Source organism: Grampus griseus, assembly GCF_964374135.1.
Source record: "Grampus griseus genome assembly, chromosome: 2".
In the NCBI taxonomy this organism is placed as follows: domain Eukaryota; kingdom Metazoa; phylum Chordata; class Mammalia; order Artiodactyla; family Delphinidae; genus Grampus; species Grampus griseus.
In genome coordinates this window covers 119721239-119745459 of record NC_139018.1, presented here as the reverse complement: position 1 = coordinate 119745459, position 24221 = coordinate 119721239, and the positions used below count along the sequence as shown (strand labels likewise).

Genomic DNA, 24221 nt, shown 5'->3' with positions numbered 1-24221 from the left:
CATACTGGACTTAAAAATCCTGTGTGTCTGTGTGTGTGTACACATACATACTTGCAAACATAGTAAAACGCGAAAGGTAGAATTAAAATGAAAGCCCTGTGTATCCACTACCGAGCTTCAGAAACAAATTAATCAGTACTTTTGAAGCCCCCTGTGTGTCCCTTTCAGGTCTCATTCTTCTCTGTTTCCCTCTACCCCTGAGAGGTGACCACTGCCTTGAGCTCATCATTCCTGTAAGCTACGGGTTTTCCACTCTGGTTTTCTGCCCCTCTACTCCAGGTGGTCCTGGTGGGTCTGTCAACCAGATAATCCCACGCCTTTCACAAAGGTGAGCACATCACTCAGTCTGGCCAGATTACCATGTCTGTCTGCAGGGATGGGTTTGAGAATGAACGTGTGGGCTGAGCCAAGCCAGACTTGATGTGTGGATATGAGGAAAGAATACTGAAGGTCCTGCATTAGGACCAGCTCTCCCAGTTGGCAGCCCAAGCCATGTGAAAGGTTATGCAAGAGAAACTAAGGCTACAGAGGAAAAAGAACCAAAAGATGAGAATAGTTCAGTTTGGCCAAAGGGAGCTCCACCGCTGAGCTTTGCTTAGGATGCTGTCACTTAGAATAGAATCCTCTGATGGAAGTGCTGTAGGGCAGTGCTACTTAAAAGCGTGGTCTGTGGAGCGTCACCTGGGTGTTTGCTAGAAATGCAAATTCTAGCGTCCCATCCCAGGCCTCCTGAATAAAAATCTTGGCATAGAGCCCAGCAATCTGTTTTAACCAAGCTCTGCATGTGTTTCTAATTCATGCTGAAGTTTGAGAAGTGCTTTGCTGCATATTGGAATCATCTGAAAATCTTTTAAATTTCTTTGTACCCAGGCTATACCCTATACCAATTAAAGCAACCTCTGCAGTGGACCCTGGCGCTACCATTGCTCGAAATCTCCCCAGACGATCTAATGGACAGCAGGGATGAGAACCAGTGCACTGAGCCATAGCAGTGTTGTCAATCAGATATGGGGTCCCAGCCTAATCCCTAATTAAGTGCTCTTAAGCAATAGCAGTGTCTTGGAGTTTTCTGCACGTGGTGGTGTTCAAGCTATTTCCAAGCCCCTTTGACATAGTGCTTTTTGAATCTTCTAAATTTCTCTTAATACAGTTGATTCTTGTTTGTGGTAGCCATGTTCTGTAAAGTCAGCATGAAGGCTGAATTAGCAAATTCTGAGCCATTGCTCCTAGTAAAATAACAGGTTAGGTTCCTTTGAGCCTCTGGTTACAACACTTTCATCAACAGATCAATACATAGCCTTGTTTTATGTGTGTTTCTGTTTAGAGACATTTAATATACGTTGGTACTTCATTAATATTGAACTCATGGCCAACAGCACTTTAACTCATACCTAAATGAAGCTTATCTAATGCATATATTTTCTATGTAAGGCACATCACAGCTGCCTTGTGTTTAGGAACACTAGCAAGCACTACACTGAAGGGACATTTTAAAAAGTGAAATCACCAACAAAAAGCACAAAAATTCAAAAAGCATAGCACAAAAATGACCAAAAGAACACTTGTTTACAGTATGACCTGAAGCAAGAAGGCAGAGTGGCTCCTTGTTTGACTTCAGCTGGGAAAATGGACATCAGGCAACAAATACTTCCATGGCTCTGTGCGTGTCCACAGTGACCAGGAGAGCACTGTGAGTATAGGTTTTGGGGTTAAAGGCAAACTTGCAAATGCAGAATCTGTACATAATGAGGGTTGACAGTATGTCGTAAAATGACCTTTCAGTCTCGCTATGCACAGAAGTAGAGGTAGATGGAGAAGTGAATTGATAAATCCTGTTGGCTTTATCTCCAGAATGTATCTAGAATCCAACCATTTACCACTGCAGGTACACTGATCCATGCCACCATTCTCTCTCACTTGGACTATTGCTACAGGCTCCATCTGCTTCCTTTCCCTTCAGCCAATTCTCAACACAGCAGCCTTTCAAAATGTAAGATTGTGCTACTGGTTTGCTCAAAACTCTCCAGTAGCTTCCCTTCTTGCTCAGTAAAAGCCAGATTCTTTACACTGGTTTACAAGGTGCCCCATACTCTGGCCCCTCTGCTACCTTCTCTTCCACCTTGTGCTCCCTTCCTCACTCTATTCATCAGATGAGCCCCCTTGTTCCTTGGAATAACAAGCCCTCTTCCATCCCAGGATCTTTGCACTTGCCATTCCCTCTGACCTGGGAATACTCTTCCCCTGGGAACATCAGTATGGCCCACTCACCTCGTGCAGGTCTCTCTCTCAATGTCACCTTATTTGGCTACTTCCTACAGAAGAGCAGTCTGTTCCCCACACACTCACATTCTCCTTCTCCCTGCTGAGTTTCCTCCATAGCACTCAACACCATCTGGCCTGTTTACTGTCCGTCTACCTCACTGGAATATAAGCTTCCAGAGCAAGGACTTTGTTTTATTCAACAGCTATGTTCCAGTACCTAGAACAGAAACTGGTACCTATTAGGCAAGAATTAAATATTGTTGAAGGGATGAATAGTGGCTCTTGATATGGTGGAGTGAAATCCTAAAATACACCTCTTTTCCATCCAGGTCAGTAGAACTGGTGGGTTTTCCATATTCTGATCACCCCTTCAACACGTGCTTAAAGTTGTGACAACTTCAAAGACTGTAGTGGGTAAGACAGCTTAGCATATTTTACCACCACATTAGAAGCAAGTCTTCAGAACTTCACCCAAAAGATGGGCAAATTTTGACATATTCACCCTTTTGTTGAAATAATTTCATACTGTAGGGGAAAAGTAGAAGGTGGGGTTGCAGCAGGGGCTATTCTATAACTGGGTTTTTTCCTGCTCTCGGGCTGACTGCTAGCCTAGATTCTCACCCAGCTTCTTTTTCCTCTGTTCTGTGGTGTATTTTTAGTCCTAGATTTCAGACCCCTCTGGTTCCTGATGGCTCATCCCAAATATAAGCTTAGCAATCCTCATCTGAACAGGGGCACTCCTCCACCTACAGCAGGCATTTCATCCTCTCACCTGGGCAAAGCTTGTGGGTTCTCACAGGGGCACTACGGGTTCAAGAGCACCTTAACAGAAACAAATAGGAAACCAAAAAGCTAAAAGTTTCAAATCTTGAGTCAAACTTTAAAATCAAAATCTTAAGCTGATTTCATTTTGGTGAGTTACAAATCACGTTTTTAAAAATAAATCGTGGAAAAAAATCATGTTCCTTCACATAATTTTATTGCTGGTGTTTTTCTTAATCAGAAAATAAGACTCTGGAATTTCTACAGTCCAGCACTTGGACAGTTCCATGAAAGTATTTGTTTTAGCAATGTAAAAATATTCTACATTCTGGAAAAAAAATCAGAAAGTGGATTCATTTCTTTATTTCTTTATATTTACCATATTCCTGGTAATTTTAGGTGATGTGGATTCATGGATGAGTAAGACATGTCCTCAGTTCTTTTTTTTTTTTAATTGAAGTACAGTTGATTTATAGTGATTCAGGTGTACAGCAAAGTGATTCAGTTACATATATACATATATTCTATTTCAGATTCTTTTCCATTATAGGTTATTACAAGGCATTGAATATAATTCCCTGTGCTATGCACTAGGTCCTTGATGTTTATCAATTTTATATATAGTAGTGTGTATATGTTAATCTCAAATACCCAATTTACCCCTCCCCTCATCCTCAGTTCTTAATGTGCAGTCTCGCAGGAAAGGCGGGGCTGTCATCAACTACTTAACAATGTGGAGGATGTGCTGGACTCCAGGTGGCTGTACACTGAGGTTAGGGAGGAAAGGCAGAAGGAACTGCTGTGTAAAGGCCTGGCAGTGGGAAAGCTTCACATTTTTATGGAAAATCCATAGCTGAGCAGAGCTAGAGCATAGCTCGTTAGGGGAAGAAGAGGAACAAGAGATGAGGTTGGACACGTATGCTAAGGAGAGAAGACAGCTTCACAGATCTTGGAGTTTGTGCTCGATACAATGCAGAGGCTGCTGAGATTCTTAGTAAATGAGAGAAACAATTAACACTCGAACTCTTGGAGTCCGGAAGATGGATTAAGTAGGAAGAGACATAAGGCAGGGAAACCAGATAGGAGGCTACCTAAATAGGCAAGGAAGGATGAGGGTCTAAGAACAGAGAGGAGGGAGGCCCCCACACAGTGAGGGATGAGAGAGAGGGAGTAGAGGATGACTAGGGCCTCTAACTCAGATAAGTAGTTACAATCTAATTTTAAAAGACATTAAGTGAATATGATGAACTACTCTTAAAATTTCCTAACGTCTTTTTTCTTATTGCTGTTTTGGCTTAAAACCAATATCCCTGGGAGGGAAGGATTCTGCAAACAATATTGCACATTACACAGTGAGTAAAACCATGTCAAATGCTTTCTTTTTCTCTTTCTTCCACATGTTGTTCATTTGTATTCTTTTGTGTACTGTCCATCTCCTTTGCTCAGTTTTCTATCAGAGCATTTAACTTCTAAAAAATTCATTTTTAATGCAGGTATACTGAAGGCTTTTTGTGTTTATGCAGGCAAAACTATCAATCATTTATAGTTCTTGTTGTTAGTATCATGCATATAAAGATATTCCCCATGCCAAAGTCTATAACATACTTCTAGTAAATTTGTGGTTTTATCACTTTTATCATGTGCAATTTTATTTATTGTTTGAATTTAATTTATTTAATTTAATTTAATTTTTTATTTTATTTTTGGCCACATTGGGTCTTTGTTGCTGCACGCGGGCTTTCTCTAGTTGTGGCGAGTGGGGGCTACTCTTCATTGTGGTGTGCAGTCTTCTCATTGTGGTGACTTTTCTTGTTGTGGAGCATGGGCTATAGGCACTTGGGCTTCAGTAGTTGTGGCGTGTGGGCTCAGTAGTTGTGGCTCGCAGGCTCTAGAGCGCAGGCTCGGTAGCTGTGGTGCCTGGTCATAGTTGCTCCATGGCATGTGGGAACTTCCCGGACCAGGGCTTGAACCCGTGTCCCCTGCATTGGCCGGCAGATTCTTAACCACTGCGCCACCAGGGAAGCCCCTATCATGTGCAATTTTAAATATATAATTGGTATCTATTTTTAAAAGGCACTATTTAAGTTAATCATGCAACTTTAATTCCATTGTTCAGGCTAATTGGGAATTGTCCATTCTTTTTTTTTTTTGGCTAGATATTGTTTTAATGAGAATTATAAAAGACCAAAACCATTTTTTGGCAAACTGCCCTTTTTTTTAAACAAATGATTTGCTTTTAATTACAAATACTGTGTAAGACAATGCCTTCTTTTGCAAAACCAATAAGTACAAGAATAAATTTTAAACAGATGTGATTTGTCCAAGATATTTGGGGGGAGGAAGAGAGCCTGATTTTTTTCCAGTATTAAAAAAAAATGAGTCTTCCCTAAACTTTCAAAGAAAAAGTTTGAAGGTATGACTCAACTGGAGAAAAAAAAGAGAGAAAGACCATCTTATAGCTGCTTTAAATAGCTTCTGATAATTCTTCCGATGTTACCTTTCCTTTCCAGAACTCATAACTTCACAAAATAGTTGAATTTAAAATATTTCTAATGAACTGATTAATGGGGGAAAAGGAAAATGAATGAATTCAGAATGACATGAAATAAGATAGTTATTTGCCTTTCTTGGTTTATTTACTTGTTTATTTTTTGGTAACAGCTTTATCGAGATATAATTCATAGACCATACAATTCACTCATTTAAAGGGTACACGTCAATGACTTTTAGCATAGTCACAGAGTCGTACAACTATCACCACAATCTTAGAACATTTTCATCATCTGGGAAAGAAATCTTGTACCAATTTGCCATCACCCCCAAGTCCCTCCTCAGCCCTACACAACCACTAATCTACTTTCTGTCTATACAGAGTTGCCTATTCTGGGAATTTCATATAAATGGAATCATATACTAAGTGGTCCTCTGTGACTGGCCTCTTTCACTTAGTGTAATGTTTTCAAGGTTCATCCACGTTGTAGTATGTATTGGTATTTCTTTGTTTACTAGGTGAGAGAAATAATAGCATGAATTCATCTCCTTTTATTACTGAATAATATTCCATTGTGTGATTATACCACATTTTATCTATTCATCAGTTTGGGGACATTAGGGTTGTTTCTGTTTTTTGGTTATTATGAGTATTGCTGCTTTGAATACTCATGTATATGTTTTTGTGTGGACATGTGTTTTAATTTCTCTTTCTCTATATACCTAGTAGTGGAATTGATGGGTCATATCTTGGTTAATTTTTCATCCATATTTATACTATACATTCATATTAACAATTCAGATTTTAAAAGGAGTCTACTTTCTGCTATTTTCTCCTGTAAGAGCCCAATAAAAATGGGAACTGGATTGACTCCTTGAGTAAATGTACATATATGAATTCATTTGTTGTCCTTGAAGTAGGTCTCACAGTTGGAGAGGATTTTGGCTTCCTTTCATCCTGGCAGGAAGAATGTCTTCTCTAAGTTCCTTTATGCCTAACACTAGGAAAGGCCACGTCTTTGATTCTGTACCCAAGAGCCTTATATAACAACATTCTCTGAAAACGTCAGTCCGAATGACTTTGAGAGAGTACAGAACGAGAGAATCCGGGGTAAATTGTCTTCTGAGTCCTAAACAATCTAACAACTTGCTTTTCCCGATCACAAAAGCAGTGCATGCTCAATTTGGAAAATACACAACAAATTAAATAATAATTGCCCTTACTATCTTGCCCAGAGTTAGCCACTGTTAGCTTATTTCACTGGCCCAGTTTAGCTGCAGAATAAGTGTACTGGTAGACTATGGCAAATTACAGAAAAGCTATTTTATTTATTTATTTATTTTAGGTTTAATGTGAGGTTTATTTATTTATTTTTAAATTAATTTTTATTGGCGTATAGTTGCTTTACAATGTTGTGTTAGTTTATACTGTAAAGCAAAGTGAATCAGCTATATGTATACATATGCCCCCTCTTTTTTGGATTTCCTTCCCAGTTCGGTCACCACAGAGCATTGAATAGAGTTCCCTGAGGTATACAGTAGGTAGAAAAGCTATTTTTAAATAGTCTTAAATGAGAATTTAAAATAAGTTTTTTCCTTTTCATTGCTCTTCTAAAGCATTTTGCAGCCTTAGAACACGCTGTTTCTCAATACAACAGAGTAGAAGCTATCATTTGTTGAGTACACAAATGTGTCAGTTACTGTGTATTTATCAGTGCTAATTCTCACCATAACCTTGTAAAACATTTAGTATAATTGTAGCACTGAGGGCCTACAATGTGCCCAGTGATTTAGAGGCAAACTTTCTATTTATGTAGCTGAGAAAACCAAAGCTCAGAAGAGATGAGCTTGTGCCGAGTCACACAGCTCCAGTGCCACCACTGCAGTGCAAGCCATTGCTGTCATCCCTGGCCTGGGCTTCTATGGGAGCCTCCCCCATTTGTCCCTCTCCAGCCCTTTTCCCCTTAACTTCTAGAGTGTTTTCAATTTGTTGAAAACTAAAGAATACTTGAAGTCACCTGTAAGAAAAAGGATATATTTGATCCTTGGTTACATCAGATCTTCTTAGTCACTGGTGAAGCAGAGTTGAAATTGCTTGTTGTGCTTTTGATGCCCATTTGATCTCTCCGACACTCTGTGAGATAGTAGATTGGGAAATACAGAAAGTTCTTGACATATTGGGGAGTGCAGTCTTTGGTCTTTGATGTCAGATAAACACCAGTGTGGATCCTTGCTCTGTCACCTCCTAGCTATTCATTCAACAATTATTTGAGAATCAGCTATTTGTCAAGTTCTCAGGATGATACAGTGAACGAGATAGGTAATATCTCTGCTTTCATGGAACTTACTGTGTGTAGGGGAGGAAAGCAGAAAATAAATGAGATTATTAATCAAGCGTGTTATAGAAGAGCAAGGAGAGATTGTGTCTCGTGTGAGACAGCTGTGGAACTGGAAATTACCAAATGATTTCCAATTTTGAGAGACTTGGATCAGGTGGCTTAGAATTAGGTTAAAGAAAATCGATTCTCTGCAACAATCAGTGCCATACATTAACTTTCAGAGGGAGTTTTTTGTATTGCTAAAATGTTGCTCATCTGGTCTTCTTATGCATATAGAAAACTTGACATCAATTAGTAATCACTAGATAGATGAGAAAGTGAACCTTGCTAAATAAATTAGAGGAGCAGATAATTACAGCAGAGTCCCAAACGTAGTAGAGAAACAGCTCCATTTTGGTTTTAATTTATCCTCACATCCCTAAATGCCTTACATGGCAGCTTACAAATTACAAATGGAAGAGAAATATATTTAATTTTGAATTTTTTAAGTGCTTTTGAGGATCATAATTCCTTAATATCCCTTGATTGAGGTGGGAATAGTCTAGGGACAATTAAATTGGCAATCAATGAATTAAATTCTAAGAGGACAATTCTCCTGGTGCATAGCTACAAATTTCTGGAGCATTTGTGGTCTATACCTGCAGTATAATTTGTCCTTTGGATTTATTTTCGGTATATGTGGCAGTGTCTATAAATACCTCTCATTTCTAGAATAGAAAGAGAGTGAGATATAGTCTGTATATTTGATAAGAATATTTAAATTCTACCTTTTGCACAGAGTCAAGCATTTGCAATTGTGTTTTGTGGTCATTAAGTAAGGGCATAAGTTTCTTTTTAAAATTTATAATAGTATGTCACCTATGAAGAACATTTCATTTAATGAAATCAATATTTACATATTTCTAATAAATTGTGTTGATCTAATACACAAATGTTGAGCTTTTGCATAGTAATTGCAAATCTGCTGAAGGAATTTATCTAGAGAAATCCATATTTGTGTTTTTTTTACTGTAGAAATTATATTTTAGCAGCTTTATGGAGCTGTCATTGATGTATACAAATTTGATGTTTAATATGCATATACATTGTGAAATGATCACCACAATCAAGCTAATTAACATATCCATTACCTCTACATAGTTACCATTTTGTGTGTGTGTGTGGAGAAGATTTAAGATCTATCCTTTTGCAAGTTACAAGTACACAATAGAGTATTGTTCATATTTGTCTTTAAAAAAATTCTTTCATGATATGATTCATCACTTCCAGATATAAAAAATTTTCAACATTTAGAGGGCATGGGATATTACAGTGTACTTTCTTAAGATGGAAAACAATATCTTCATTTATAACAAGAGCTGGTATTTGTTCAGGACACATTATAATTTATTTTGTTTTGTAATGAACTGCCATTTCTTTGTTCTCTTGTGTTTTTCTATTGTTAATTGGGTCCGTGACATTGTGGTGTATACGTATACGCATATATGCTATTATTAAATTCTACTGAGACAGCTCAGTTTTATACATGGTTTGTACTTTTTGTGATATTTGATTTTATGTGCTACTATTTAGCTATTACAATCTAATACAAATGTGGCCAATTAATTTTCTTTGAAAGCTCCCTGCATTAAAATATGTCTGCTCTTTTACATTTTGATCACAGCCATTGAAATAGCCCCTGAAAGGGACCTTTTATTTTTATATCATTTCTTTTGAAGAATTGGATTTTAATATCCTATCAATACTTGCTTTTTTTCCTTTAATCTGTGAAAATGCATTTAACTTCAACAATAAAATTGACAGCATCCATTTTTATCTTTAATTACCTTTTCAGTTTGGCTCTCCAAGGCTCACAGCAGAATTTATCACCAAGCCATAATGGAAATGCTGAATGGAAGATTCAGAGAATCTGCCGAGCTCTGAATTTAGCTCAGTTGACCCCGTTATAAAAAAGAAAAGTGAACAGCAACATTGACATAAAAGACAACTCATTAGGTCATACCACTTGCAAACGACAATGTTTATTTTTGATTCCTCTTATTTATTTGGCCCCCTAATTCCCTTCTCGTGTGCTCTTTTTTAAACTCCAAAGCACCAACTCCCCTCTGCTTAAGGGTTTCGTAAGTGCAAAAGCACATCAGAGAATAACTGCCACACAAACAATAATAGCTGCCAGCTATTGAACACTTGGGCCCTGCAGCTGAATGCTCGCTTTACCAGCTTTATGTCCTGCCAGGCAGCTTTTAAGGCTCTGGTTTAAAGATTAGGGATGGGGTCTACAGAGAGAGATTCGGTTTAGTTTGAAGTCAGGCCACCTGGGTTTGAATCCCTGCTCACCATTTTCTACCTCACTAGCTCAGAGATCTTGGGCAAACTACTTCACATTCATTTATTCATCCAACAAACATTTTGAGCATCAACTGTGTGCTCCATATACTGGGCACCCACCGGTGGATACCAGACACAGCTGTTGCCCATCTGGAGCTAATTTTCTATAGGGGGAATCAGGCACACTAAAATTATGTCATTAAAAATTGTGACAAATGTGGTAAGGGGAGGGGACAGGGCACACTGGTACAGAGTAATAGACAGAGGGAGTGGAAGACCCAGCTTAGGTTGGTTTGTCTCTCAAGAGGTGACAAATAAGCTCAGTCCTGAAGGAGGAGTAGGAATTAGGCAAAGCGGGCGAGGAGGAAGGCTGGGGAGGGAACAGGGCAGGCAGAGGGAGCAGTTCATGTCAAGGCAGGACCATGCTGGCTGGTTCCAGAGACTGAAAGGGGCCAATGACCCAGGAGCACGGTGTGTGTGGGGGGGGTGGGGGGGAGCTGTCAATGCAGGCAGCAGGGGCCACTCTAATGGGTGGCAAGGACTTGGGATTTTGTTTGTGTTTTAAGACGATCACTCAGGCTGCCCTCAGAATGTGCTGGAGAGTGCAGGTGGAGTCTGAGCTAGAGATAAGCATGGACTTGACTATAGTAGTAGGAGAGGAGGATTAAGATATGGATTCCAGATAGATTCAAGGTAAACAGCACTTAAGGTTGAATTAGACTTGGTGGGTGAAGCAGAGGGAAGAACCAATGATGACCTCCAGGTTTTTCGCTTGAATAATTAGTTGGATGGTGGTACCATGGAATGAGATGGGGAGACTAAGAGAACAAAACGTTTTGGGACATAATTAACTGACATGTCCAAGTGACGATGATGTCACATACACACAGAGTTGAGAGACAGAGACCCAGAGTTGGGATTAGCACCTGAGTGTGAATCTGGTCATTGCCAGTATGTGGAAGGTATTTAACGCCAGGGAAATGGATAAGATCACAGAAGTGGGGGGAGTAGGGTGGAGGCAGGGGCAGAGTGTACAGAGAAAGAGATAGGTCCCAGATTTCAGCCTGTGGAATTCCCAACATGTGGAGTCTGGGTGAAAGAAGAGGAACCTGCCAAGAGCAGTGAGAAGGAGAGGTCAAGACAAAACAAGGGTAATAAAAGTACCACATTTCTAATACTGCTGGAGTTTAAGTGTGCTAGTATATTAAAAAGTGCTTAGATTATTATATTCTCCCACTAACTAGCAAGGTTAATATGATAATTATTATATTCCACTTTCTATGGCAAGGCACTGACTCGCTAGTGAGTATTATAAAGATGAATAAGACATAGACTCTAAGCCTAGGACCGCATTATGTAGTAGAGGACATAAGATGTATAGAGAAATGGACCCAAAGATGGAACGTGGTAAGTGCTGTGAGAGAAATAAAAGAAGTTCAGAGAAGGCAGAGGCTGTGTCTGGTGGGGGAACCAGGCTAGGCTTCAAGGGGCAAGCAGCATTTGAAATGGGTCTTGAAGAAAGGGTGGGTTTGGATATTCAGGGAAAGGGAGGAGTAGGATGGGCAAAGGCAGGAAAGTGTAACAAAAATTCCATAAGCTTCAGAGGAAATGTGGTGTCTGGGATATGGGTGCACTGTAGACTGTATGACAGTCGCTTTGGTCAAATCTCAGAAAGTTGGTAGACAGATGCTACTTTAGGGAACCTTTGTAGGTGGTGGCCACAGCAACAGCACCAGTTTTCATTGTCATTTGATCAGCCAGCATTTCCTGGCAGTGTGAAAACGCCTGTTATCAGAGTCAGGTGCTGCCACCATATCCAGCAACCGAGAGTAATTGGTGTATCATTCTAGAAAAAACCATCCAAGATGCATATATTATATTCTATAATTATTTGCTTGGATTTTAAAGTGCCCAACAAATTACACACTTTGCCTTTCACTTAAGAACAGTAACAACAAGTATTATTTTTTCACAGATTATGTAAATAACTTGTTCTCATGGTCATTTTTAAAAATAATTTTACCCCTTTAATCATTTTTTAAAAATTATTTATTTATTTGTTTATTTTTGGCTGCGTTGGGTCTTCATTGCTGTGCGCAGGCTTTCTCTAGTTGCAGTGAGCAGGGGCTACTCTTCGTTGCGGTGGGCGGGCTTCTTATTGCAGTGGCTTCTCCTGTTGCGGAGCACAGGCTCTAGGCACACGGGCTCAGTAGTTGTGGCACATGGGCTTAATTGCTCCATGGCATGTGGGATCTTCCTGGATCACAGCTCGAACCCATGTCCCCTGCATTGGCAGGCAGATTCCTAACCACTACACCACCAGGGAAGTCCGTTCTCATGGTTATTGATATAACACTCTGGGGAGACCTAGGAGTCCCAATTATGCTTGCCATGGCTCAGCTAACAGCCATTTAATTCTATTTTTTCCACTGACAGGTGCTGTGACCTTCAACAGTTATTCAACCACTCAGTTTCAAATCCGCTAGCTGTAGAAGCAGAATAACACTTTACTTTCTCCAAATACCATTAGGGTGAATTGCATAAGTGTCTACATGCCCTATAAATTCTTCAGAGCAAAATAGAAATAAGGGGCAATAAATACTGTCTTTCCTTCCTATGTAGAAGTGTAATTAGTGACAACCTGGTTATCATTTTCTGTGGCCCCTTTCTTTCCCTAAGTCCAGCTTAAGCAGACTAGTTTCAATGGATATTGTTTCCATTTTCCTGGTGGTACTTAGTTGGGGAAAAATGTCTTAACTAATTTTCACCTTTGGATTCTTTGCAACCAGGTTTAGTTTTTAAACAGATTCAGAGTCTGGAGCTTGGAGTGATATTTCTGCTTACAAGGAGTCTTAGAGGTGTCAAATCCGTAAAGCTTTCTGTGAAGAATCAGAGAAACGCACTGTCACTGAAGTTTAAAGATGATTTGCCTGAATCTCTTCAGCCAAATGAAGCTTTCTAATCAATTATGAATAGAAGGGATGAAGTGTATGATCTAGTGCGATTTCAGATGGAATTCTAGCAATCATTATCAATCACCATCGGAGTTGCTAGTGTCAGCGGCAGATGGAGTCACTAATATTTGCTAACGTTAACTGATGGCAGCATGGAGGGCGTTGTCCGCATTTGAGACACCTGCAAATCATTTCTGTGGATGGCTTGAATGAGTGTCAGAGCTGGACCTTCCAAGTCCTCTAGCTTATCCTCATCCTTTTAAGGATGAAGAAATAGGCCCAGAGAGGGAGGGTGACTTGCCCAGTGTCGCCTCGCTGGTCTTCTGTTGGGGATCACTTGGCTCTCATAACAGCCTTTTGAGGCAGCAAGCTGCGACTGGTATTTACCTCGCAAGGAGGAATTTAGTGGGCAGCAGTGTTGAGTGGAGAGAGCTTCAGCCAGGAGCCTAGGAGTAAGTGCCCTTCCACTATGTTTCAGCCTCCCGCCTGTTTCCTTTGCGTCTCTCATCACAACTCAATAACTTTATTTATGTTTACTGGTTTTCTGTCTGCTGAGAGCAGTCTCTCTGTCTGGTTCCCCTCTTGGTGCTGGGCACGGAGCAGACATTAATTAATGGTAGTTATCATAGGTATGCAGCGGCTTGCCCAAGGTCACTCTGTGGTTAGACTAAGGACCCGCCTGTGATGCCATCCTCTGGCCTTGCCCTTCCTGGGACTCTGAGCTCCAACATCTCACCCGCCAGGTGTCGGGCCTGGAGGCGGGGCCAGAGTGGTGAGGAGGGGCCAGGTGTGAAAAAGGCGGAGCTAGAATGGATAGTGTGGGGCCAAAACCCGGGCCTGGGGAACGACTGGGCGGAACGGAGGCGGGGCTATGAGTAGGAGGGGCGGGGCCAGAGACGACGAGGCGGGGCTGGGCGGAACAGGAGGTGGGCGGGGACGGGGTTTGGGCGGGGCTAGGCTTCCTGAGCCTCTTCTCGCGCCCAGAGCCCGCCCAAATCCGGCGGGCAGTGGAGGCTACTCCGGCTTCGGCTGAGGAGCCGGTCAGCCCTTCCCCAGCCGCTGCTAGCCTTTGGCTCCAACCCACACTCCCGGCTCGGTCCCTCGAGTCCGCGTTGCCCACGCGGCCGTCGCGAGGCGGCTCCCTGCATTCCCGCGCGGGTCCCGGGCGATGGCTGCGCGGGGGTCGGAGCGCAGGGTCCTCAGCCTCGGGCACCGCCCGCTCCACTTCCTCCTCGTATTTCAGCTGGTCGCCGGGAGCTGGGGTCCGGAGGGCGCGGGAGGCGGCGTGCCCGGAGGTGAGCCTGGGCGACGGATGGCGGTCCGTGGGTTCGTCCTCGGAGCGGGCGGCGGGGCTCAGGGCCGCCGGGGTGCGCCGGGCGGGGACCGCGGGGAGGCCGGGGCAGCTTCACGCCGGTGCCCGGAGAGCCGCGAGGCTGCGGCCCGCACCGAAAATCTTGTTATACGGAGGGCGGTTATATTTTTCTCCTGGGGGTTTGGGGTGAGGTTTCAGTTTAAATGCTCAGATGTGTTCATTTAAATGCAGAGAAAAGGCCTCTTTGAATTTTGTTCCACGACCCGCATCACTGGAGACTGCTGTGTACTTCGATACAACTTTTTCAATAAAAGATGCTGTCGTTATCCAGCAGGGCTTTCCTTCCTTGGTTTCAGCTGGGCTTCCCACGTAGTTACTTTATTCACAGGCAACTGTGAAGGCTCCTTGGACTTAATACTAGGGATTAGGATTTGATCTTCTACCCCTTTGCCCCGTCCTCCTCCCCAACTCGCCCCTTAGCATTTGAAATCTTCCCTTTTGCCCGAAGATGAAACATGTTAGCTGTAGAAGGCTGGGCAGAGGGCTAACCATTTGCATCCTAAATTCCTCCCTAGCATCTTGGAATAGAGCTTTTCCCCAGCCTTCTCTATTTCAAAATGTTGTGGACAGGAATAGAAACAACAAAAGAAAATGCTTAGTTCTTTTTAAAATTCAAAGCTTCAGAAAGTTTGAGTCTGCCCTCTCAACACCTTGAAGAAAAATACTACTACTTATGGAGCACCTATGGTGTGATCTAAACATAGAAAAAGTAAGACTCCTTTAAGCAAGAGGTAAAAGCTGAAGTCCACTACACCAGTATTTCAAATTTTATGAGTGAGGAAACTTTATTTGGGTATAAGCAGAACCTTTTCTTGTTTTTCCTTCCTTAAGGTTTTTAAACTCTGATTCCTGATTCTAGGAAGTGATAATCTTGAAGACTAGAATTATTTATTGCAGGGTGTATTGCTTAACGAAGACTGTAGAGGAAGAACGTGGAGGATGATTTAAACAAATAAATCCTGTGCAGAGAGAGTCATAGTTTAACAGAAAGAAAGGAATGTGATTTTGGAGCCAGGCAAACCTGGGTTCAAATTATAACTGGTGTATCTTGACTTGGACAAGCTTGTCTCAGCGGTCCTCCTTCTTTGAAAAATGGGGATAATACTGCTTACCTCTGAGTCATTTTCAGGATTAAATAATACGTGTGAAATGCCAGGCACTCTGCCTGGCACTCTAGAAAACAGTAGTCTCTACTCCTTTTGGTGAAAGTGGAACTTCTTTCATCTGTTTTAATATAAAACATTGTAGCCAGGATTAAATGGTGTAAATAGCTATCTGTTCATGCTTGGTGTACAGTGTTATATCCAAACAATCCGAGCTGATTAATTCCTTCCTGCCCCCACTCTTCTTAGTGAATACCTCTCTTATAATAACCATCTTGTTGGATTACATTTATATATTTTTTTCTCTTGGTCCCACATGAGCTCCTTAAGAACTGTGATCTTATGTGTATCTTTGTATCTCTAAAACCTAGCGTATTGCAGCAGTCCAGTAAATGTTTGTGGATGAATGAATGGAACAGTAAGATCTCTCTGGATATCAGTTTCCTCATCTGTAAGAGGAGGGATCATGAAAAGCTTCCCTCTCAGACTCTAAAATGCCAAGATTCTGATGCTCTTAGTAAGTGATCATTTGAAGAACAAAGTGATATTGAAAGAATGATGGAATTGCACAGTTGCTCCTAATTGTTAATATGCTTTTGTGTAAAATTGCTGAAGTACTGTCTGGAATTGGGAGACCTGTCATTAATTTGCTGTGTTTCCTTTGGGCATATTGCTTGACCTTGCTGAACCTTTAGTTCTCCATTTTTAAAATTAGTAGTGGATGGATTTCAGGTCCTTCCAACTATAATTAATTTTATATTTTATTGTTTTCATATTCATCTCAGGATCTTAATAACTCTTCTTTGTGATTTTCTGTGAGCCAATCTCTAGGAAAAGAAAATGTCTAGTCTGCCAGCAGCCATACTTATTTGGCTGGTGGAAGGTTACAGAGCTGTGAAAGATACTCAGGAGGCAATTTTGTCTGTATTAAAGTATAGATAATTAACCTAGTATATTAAGATAATACGAGCCTTTTAAACTGACCTGACCATGACTACAAGAGTGATTTATGGAAATTAGATAGTCATTAGTCAGTTATATTTCTTAGCTGTGTAGTTGTGTGACATTTTCAATGGTTGAAACTTTATTATTAGTATATGTAGGGGCTGAGTTCTGTTTCATTCAAAGGAAAATAAAATAATTATTTCATAGAAAATGAGAGCTATGAAAGATTCTTTTTCTTCTCACCTTTAGTCATTTTCATTAACATCTTAAGAAGCTAATAGAAATACACATATAGCGACTGTCCTCTCTACTTTTGTTATGATTATATCCAAAAGAGTATCTGGATGCCTTATGTAAGGATATAAACTTTTCATGCAGTTTAATTTGAAATTAAAAATTATTTTTGTTTCCTTGCAAATACTAAGTATGCTTTATGAGCTAGACTAAGCACCTGGAAGATAGGGTTTTATTTGTGTATCTCCTGAAACGTTTCAGACGAGTTTGTAAATGTAGCTTATGGATGGAACTTCAAAAAGGTTTTCAGTCATTTCTCAGAATAGGTTTTTTTTTAACCTATAATCTACAAATTAGATCTAGTAAGTAATTTTTATAATTAGGATATGAGTTTTTAGCACAGTAATTTAAGTACAAAACGTTTTTCTTCTAAAAGCATTATTTTTCTCCCCTAAGAATTGCAATTAAATTCTTTCAGATGTAATTTTAAGTTTAATATTAAATAAGCATGGCTTGACGATGAGAGTTGGTAAATACTGGAATAGTTTTGGAAAAAAGTTTACATTTGTTTCTTTAGAAAACTGCTCTCCAGAACAGCATAGGTATCATTTTATAATGACAATATAAAACTAGTCTGCTCTGTTACTAAAATTTTAATTTAAATGTTCTGTTTCCATTTTGGGGAAGGATGATATTATTTCTCCTGTGTTTAATTCAGTGACCTCATGTTCTTTTCTTCTAAAGAAGAATTATAAAATATAGACTTTTACCAATAAAAATAGGAATTAAATATGAATATTTGAATTCTGACAAAAAGGACAATATGAACTTCTGATATTTCTTTTTATTTTACAATCAACAGTGTATATATGGGGTTGGGCAAAACTGCTTTTCCTCTCAGTCAGCGCTTCTCAACCACTGACATTTGGGGCCGGATATTTCTTTGTTATGGGAGATTGTCCTTTGCCTTGTAGGTTGTTTGGCAGGAAGCTTGGCCTCTATCCACGAGATGCCAGTAGCAGCCACCAAAAAATACCTCCAGATATTGTCAAATGGGCTTTTGGGGACAAAATTGTCTCCCTCTTCCCCCACCCTTGAGAATCACTGCTCTAAGTCTTGTAGACCAGGGCTCCTCAAACTTTAATGTGCACAGGAATCCTCTGGGGATGTTGTTATAATGCAGGCACTGGTTCAGAGGTGGGACCTGAGGTTCTGCATTTCTCACAAGGCCCCGAGTGATATAGATGCTGCTGGTCAGAGTACCACACTTTGAGTAGCAAGGTTGTAGACAGTTTCCCATTCATATGAATTGGATGGATTTTTAAGAGGATCCAGTGATAGTAACTATGGAAACAGAGAATTTACAATGAACTATATAGCCCAAACAGGATAAGGCCAATAGAAACTAAGCACTATCCCACCAGCCTAACAAATAGAGCTGTCTTCCCATTTCCATGTTTCCTTCCAGTCCCCACTATTCATTCATATTTGGACAATCCTAAGGAGGAAATTTGCAAGAGTCTTTTTTTTTTAATATTTTAAGTTTATTTATTTCATCTTATTTATTTTTGGCTGCGTTAGGGTCTTTGTTGCTGTGCGTGGGCTTTCTCTAGTTGTGGAGAGCGGGGGCTACTCTTCGTTGTGGTGCACAGGCTTCTCAGTGTGGTGGCTTCTCTTGTTGTGGAGCACGGGCTCTAGAGTGCAGGCTCAGTAGTTGTGGTGCACCTGCTTAGTTGCTCCGCGGCATGTGGGATCTTCCTGGACCAGAGCTCGAACCCGTGTCCCCTGCATTGGCAGGCGGATTCTTAACCACTGCGCCTCCAGGGAAGCCCTGCAAGAGTCTTAATCAAGGTCACACAGGCTGTAGTGAACTGAGGCAACTTCATGTTCCATCGGGTGTTTTAGTTCATGACACTGTAAATATATTAGCTCATAATACATATTTATGGCCTGTTGAGAGGTGTCAAATTATGATAGTGAACTCTGCATTTATTCAATCTGATGGTGCTTAAACTTTTAAAGTGTGCAAGTTGTCTCTTCTTGAAAACTATTGCCTGGACCTAAATTTAACACTGCCTAAGGTCATTTTCTTACTGCAAGTGTTCTGAGAGGGCAAGATGTTAAATTAGGTTTGCTGAAGCGTATCAGTTACAGAGAAACTTTATCCGATAATTCTGTGATAAAAATCAATAGAAAATATAATGAAAATCCTAGAGTGAAAAAAAAACCCCTCTGCATTTCATCTGTAACACTTAAAATAATGACTGGTAAGCATACCTATTTGCCACATTGAAAATGTTGGATATAGTATGCATTTCTTCTCATTTACAAAATGCTTGGTTATGTTCACTTTTTTATCTTGCTATTGCTTAAAATAGCCCTCCTAGCACTGCTGCAGAGAGGATCTTTAAAAAAGGTATACAAGACACTTTTTGTTAACTTAAAAAACATACAAGCAGACTTGTAGGGAAAGATTACTCCAGGAATGCCTTAATTATGAATTGAGTATATATAATATATGTCACTGTTACAAACCTTTTAGATACGTTATCTTATTTCTTCCTATGGTGACCTGTAAAGGAGAAAGGGAAGGCTATTGGCAGTAACCAGCAAAATTTACAACATGTATACCTTGACTCAGCAGTTCCACTCCTGCGAGTTGGTGTCATAGAAGTCCTTGTACAAGGATGTTAACTACAGCATTTTTCCACTGTAGCATGGTTAGAAATAACCAAAAACTAAAGACTGTATAAATGCCTACCAGTGGTGAAAGCTTACATAAATTATGATACACCCATAACCCAGACCGCTTTGCGGCTTATGAAGAAAGTGAGATGGATGGATGTACATTGACCTAGAGAATTGAATGACAGAAGCAAGTCGCAGAAGTTAAAAAGAAAACATTTGTTCTTCCTCTGTGTGTGAGTGTATTTTAAGATGTGTACACAACAGACTTAACAGTGGTTAGCCTTGCAGGAAGGGAGATGAGGAGGAGAGGGAGATTTCCTACTCTTAATGTGCTTTTGGTTGGAATCTTGACAACGATCATACATTACTTTTGTCACTAAAGTATTACTTTTCTTAAGATTTTTTAAAATGTGGACCATTTTAAAAGTCTTTACTGAATTTGTTACAACATTGCTTCTGTTTTTTATGTTTTGGTTTTTTGGCCACGAGGCAAGTGGGATCTTAGCTCCCCAACCAGGGATTGAACCCGCACCCCCTGCATTGGAAGGCGAAGTCTTAACCACTGGATGGCCAGGGAAGTCCCTAAATACTATTTTGAGAACAGAAACAAATCTGGGTTCTACTTCTACATCTGCTGCTTACTAGCTACTGTTGTTAGACCAGTGACTCTCAACCAGGGGCAGTTTTGTGCGTCCCTCCCTCCCCGCCACCAGGGGATATTTGGCGATGTTTGGCCATGTTTTGGGTTGTCACATTGAGGGGGTGGTATATGCAGTGGATGGAAGCCAGGGATGCTGCCAAACATCCTGTAGTGCATGGGACAGCCAGCCCCGTGTAACAAAGAACTATCTAGCCCAAACTGTCAATAGTGTTGAGTTGAGAAATTCTTTGTTAGACTTCAGGGCTGCAGCCATGTTCACATATGCAGGGGGTGCCCTTCACATTGTGGGGTGTTCTCGGCATAGCCATACAGTTTATAATTATGATATGATGAAAGTAAATGAATATGCAAACTTGTCCCCAGGAAGGCAGGCACCAGAGTTTTCTGCTTTACCTCTAGCACCTAACAGAGGCTGGCATGGGAAGCAGGCACTCAACAATTGTTGAATGAATGAATGAGCTAAACTAGGTATTACATGTTAGGCTCTAATATACTCAGGTTGTAGCAGATGCTAAAGATTTAAGAAGAATTTATGGAAAAAAATTAAAATTATAGCAGGTGTTGTCTGCTAATTTATCTTTATCTAAAGATTGGCAAAGGACTACTATTATTCATATTTAGCTGCAGAACACCTTGGCTGACTTTTTTCAATACTTTTTGATAAGAAAATCATGATTCTTCATGGAAGAATGCCAATAGAGGACACTATTGTGTCTTATCTTCCTAGAATTGGTTTTAAAAATCCTTATCTATTTAGCTACCTACCGAATTTAGTGGAACAAACTTTAAAAAGAGTTTTAAACTACCTTAGACACTACCTGACATAGTGAGATAAGGTACTTTTTCATTTTTTCCGCATAACAGTGAGGCAGCAAAGCAGAAGTTATCCTTTTTATTAATGTTTTGTAGTGGAAAAACTCAAACATACACAAAAATCCTCAAGTACAACAAACTGAAGAGTTCTTGCCATTTAACAGTTTTCAACATTTTGCCAACAGATATCCTTATTTCTGTAAATTAGAAAATGAGGGGGATTCCCTGGTGGCGCAGTGGTTAAGACTTTGCGCTTCCAATACAAGGGGCCCAGGTTTGATCCCTGGTCAGGGAACTAGATTCCACATGCATGCCAGAACTAAGAGTTTGCATGCCACATCTAACTAGCCCACTGGACGCAACTAAGGAGCCCGCAACCCGCAACTAAGACCCAGTGCAACCAAATAAATAAATAAATATTAAAGAAAAAGAAAAGAAAATGGGGATATATGGAATTCAACACCTATTTAGTGGTGCCGAGTGTTCAAATTATGGTTTTCAGCTTTGCGGTTTTGTGCCGTTTCTTAATCATCATACTAAAATTAAGGATCAAGATTACATTTCTTTGAAAATATATGTGGTTTCAGTAAGTGACTTAAAAGTGAAATTTCTTCGATAAGTCATTCTTTTAATTCCTCAAACCTGAGACAATACCAGAGTAATGATACTTGGAGTTACAAATGGATTTGTAAAACCCAAATTTAAATTTCTCAGAGTTAATGGCAGTATATATATTTGCACTTTTTACGTATTTAATTTAGTTTTTCTCTTGTATTTTTAACTACTTCAGAAGAATTGCCCATTAATTATTTTTATTGTTGTTCTTGTCCTATTTTCAGTGTGCTTCACAGTTTGGTTCTCTTTGTTTTTCTGAGATATGTGATTTATGTGCTGTTAGTAGGTTGGTATTCTACTTATTGTTACTAGCTGTAAAGGATATAGACTTGAGGAGAGCTATTCACTGAACTGTCATTGCACTGTGTTGAGAGTGCCCGATGCCACAGACATGTTATGTTCTTCCTTCTTTTTTTTTGCAAGGTCCTGTTGTCTAGATTAATCTGTAGGTAGATGATCTTTCTTGGGCTATCGTGGAAGTTTTAGGTAGAAATCAGTAGCTCTGCAGGCAGTGATTGCTTTTGTGGTAATATTTTTGTGTGTTTGCCTTTTGAGGTCTGTCAGGTATCATTACTTTAGCAATCATATATGGACTAATAAGAATGACCCTGTGGGGGCATTTATAGGAATAATTTTATTTAATCCTCACAATAACCTTATTAGGTAGGTATTGTTTTAGACCAGTTTTACTGATGAAAAAACGAATATGTCGGGGCCTTCCCTGGTGGCGCAGTGGTTGAGAGTCCGCCTGCCGATGCAGGGGACACGGGTTCGTGCCCCGGTCCGGGAAGATCCCACGTGCCGCGGAGCGGCTGGGCCCGTGAGCCATGGCCGCTGAGCCTGCACGTCCGGAGCCTGTGCTCCGCAACGGGAGAGGCCACGACAGTGAGAGGCTCTCGTACCACAAAAAAAAAAAACAAAAACGAATATGTCAAGAGGTTAGGTAACTTGCCTGGAGGTCAGACAGTAAGTATTAGAGGCTAGATAGAACCCAACCTGTGGACTTAAAATCCTGAGTTCTTAGCTAGTATGTTATATTAACTCTCTTCATATTCAAATCTGAGTAAGACAAGGTCTCTCTAACTGCAAGAAGCTGTCTAGTGACTCGTAATCCTTAACAGCAAAATTGTGTATCTCTTGTGACAGTTGCTTTCACAACCAATGTTGAAATTCTGAATTATTACAGATAAATGGGAATCATCAGATGGTACTGACTCCTTTACCCATTCATATATTCATTCAACAAATGGAGCATCTACTATGTGCCAGTATGTTGTTGGGTGATGGGGTTATGATGGTGAATAAAACACATTACCTGCTGCCATTAGTTTCCACCACAGTGGGGAAGACAGACTTTAATCAGATACATCCAAGATTGTATAATTACACCCCAGATAAGGAACACGGTTCTCTGCAGAGGAACCTAATGGAGACTTTGGGGGCAGGACAGAGTCCTGAAGAAGTTGAGATTTGAAGGATGAGTAGGAGTTAGCTAGGTGAAGGGGAGGGAGGACATCTCAGAAGGGAAGAAGAGTACTCCTTACAGGAGGGAATAGTGTTGTGTGTTTGAGAAGCTGAACTGACCATGTAGCTGGAGAGAGCAAAGGGGAGAGGCTACAGGGGACAGATCGGGCAGCGTTTGGCCTTAAGGATTTTGGTCTATCTTAATGGAATGCTACAGAAGGATTTTAAGCCAGGGTGTAATATCAGATTTGTGTTTTGAGAAGATCACTTGTGTATCAGTGCAGAGAACCAATTGGAGGGGGCTAAGAAATTGCACGGACACCACTTAGGGCAGTAGGCTTGCCCTTGTCCTGATGAGAGATGCAGATAGCATGTGCTAGGATGGTGGCCATGAAGCTGTTAAGAAGTGGATGGATTTGAGAAATATTTAGGAGGTAAAATCAATAGTTTCCTTGTGGATTGGCAATGCAGGTGGTATGAAAGATGACTTCTAGGTTTTTAAGTTGTGGAACTAGGCAGATGCTGGGACCACTCACTCTGATGGGGAACACCATCAGGGGACCATTTTGGGGAAGATCATGAATTTGGTTTTGTGCATGTTGATTTCATATAGATTAGAGAACTGTGACATATGGAGGTTAACAGGTAACTAGTGGTGCTGACTATTCAAATTAAAGCTTTCAGCTTTGTGATTCTATGTCCTTTCCTTTTCATACTAAAATTAATGAGCGAGATTACATTTTTTTGAAACTATATGTGGTTTCACTAAATGACTTGAAATTTTTTTGGGAAATGGGTATTCAGGTGTGGACCGAGAGGAGAGGTCTGTATAGAGATACAGATTCCATGAAAGCAATCTCTCTTTTTCCTTAAGCTTATTTTAGTTGTTGTACCCTTCAAAATGACCTTTTGGGATTCTCTGTTGTAAATAAATGGAGAACTAGGGTAGAATTTCTAGAATCTGCATTGTTGAGTGCAATTTTATAAGCCTCCTGAAAAATTACTAAAAGTAATTGTTGGGTACCCTAAAAAAATTCCCTGCCAAAGTAAGGATTAGATGTGCTTAAGCCAGTAGTTTCTGAAAGACTATGCTTGATTGGTGTTTCTGAAAGTGTGTCCTGAAAACGCAAAGCATCCCAGAGGTCTATCAGGTGGTCAGCACTGGAATGACATTTTTTGCATACATTTTAC

The 24221-nt window shown here is 40.4% G+C and overlaps 1 protein-coding gene across 4 annotated transcripts in view; it reads left to right on the top strand.

Annotated features, from left to right (window-relative positions):
* The first annotated feature begins 14131 nt into the window (after positions 1 to 14131).
* Positions 14132 to 24221, top strand: part of CHRNA5 (cholinergic receptor nicotinic alpha 5 subunit) — a 61023-nt gene continuing 50933 nt past the window's right edge. For all 4 annotated transcript variants that reach the window (XM_082649457.1, XM_082649458.1, XM_082649460.1 and 1 more), the window contains exon 1: positions 14132 to 14430. In XM_082649457.1, coding sequence (XP_082505583.1) covers positions 14304 to 14430 — 127 coding nt within the window. In that variant the 5' untranslated portion in view covers positions 14132 to 14303. The remainder of the gene's footprint in view (positions 14431 to 24221) is intronic.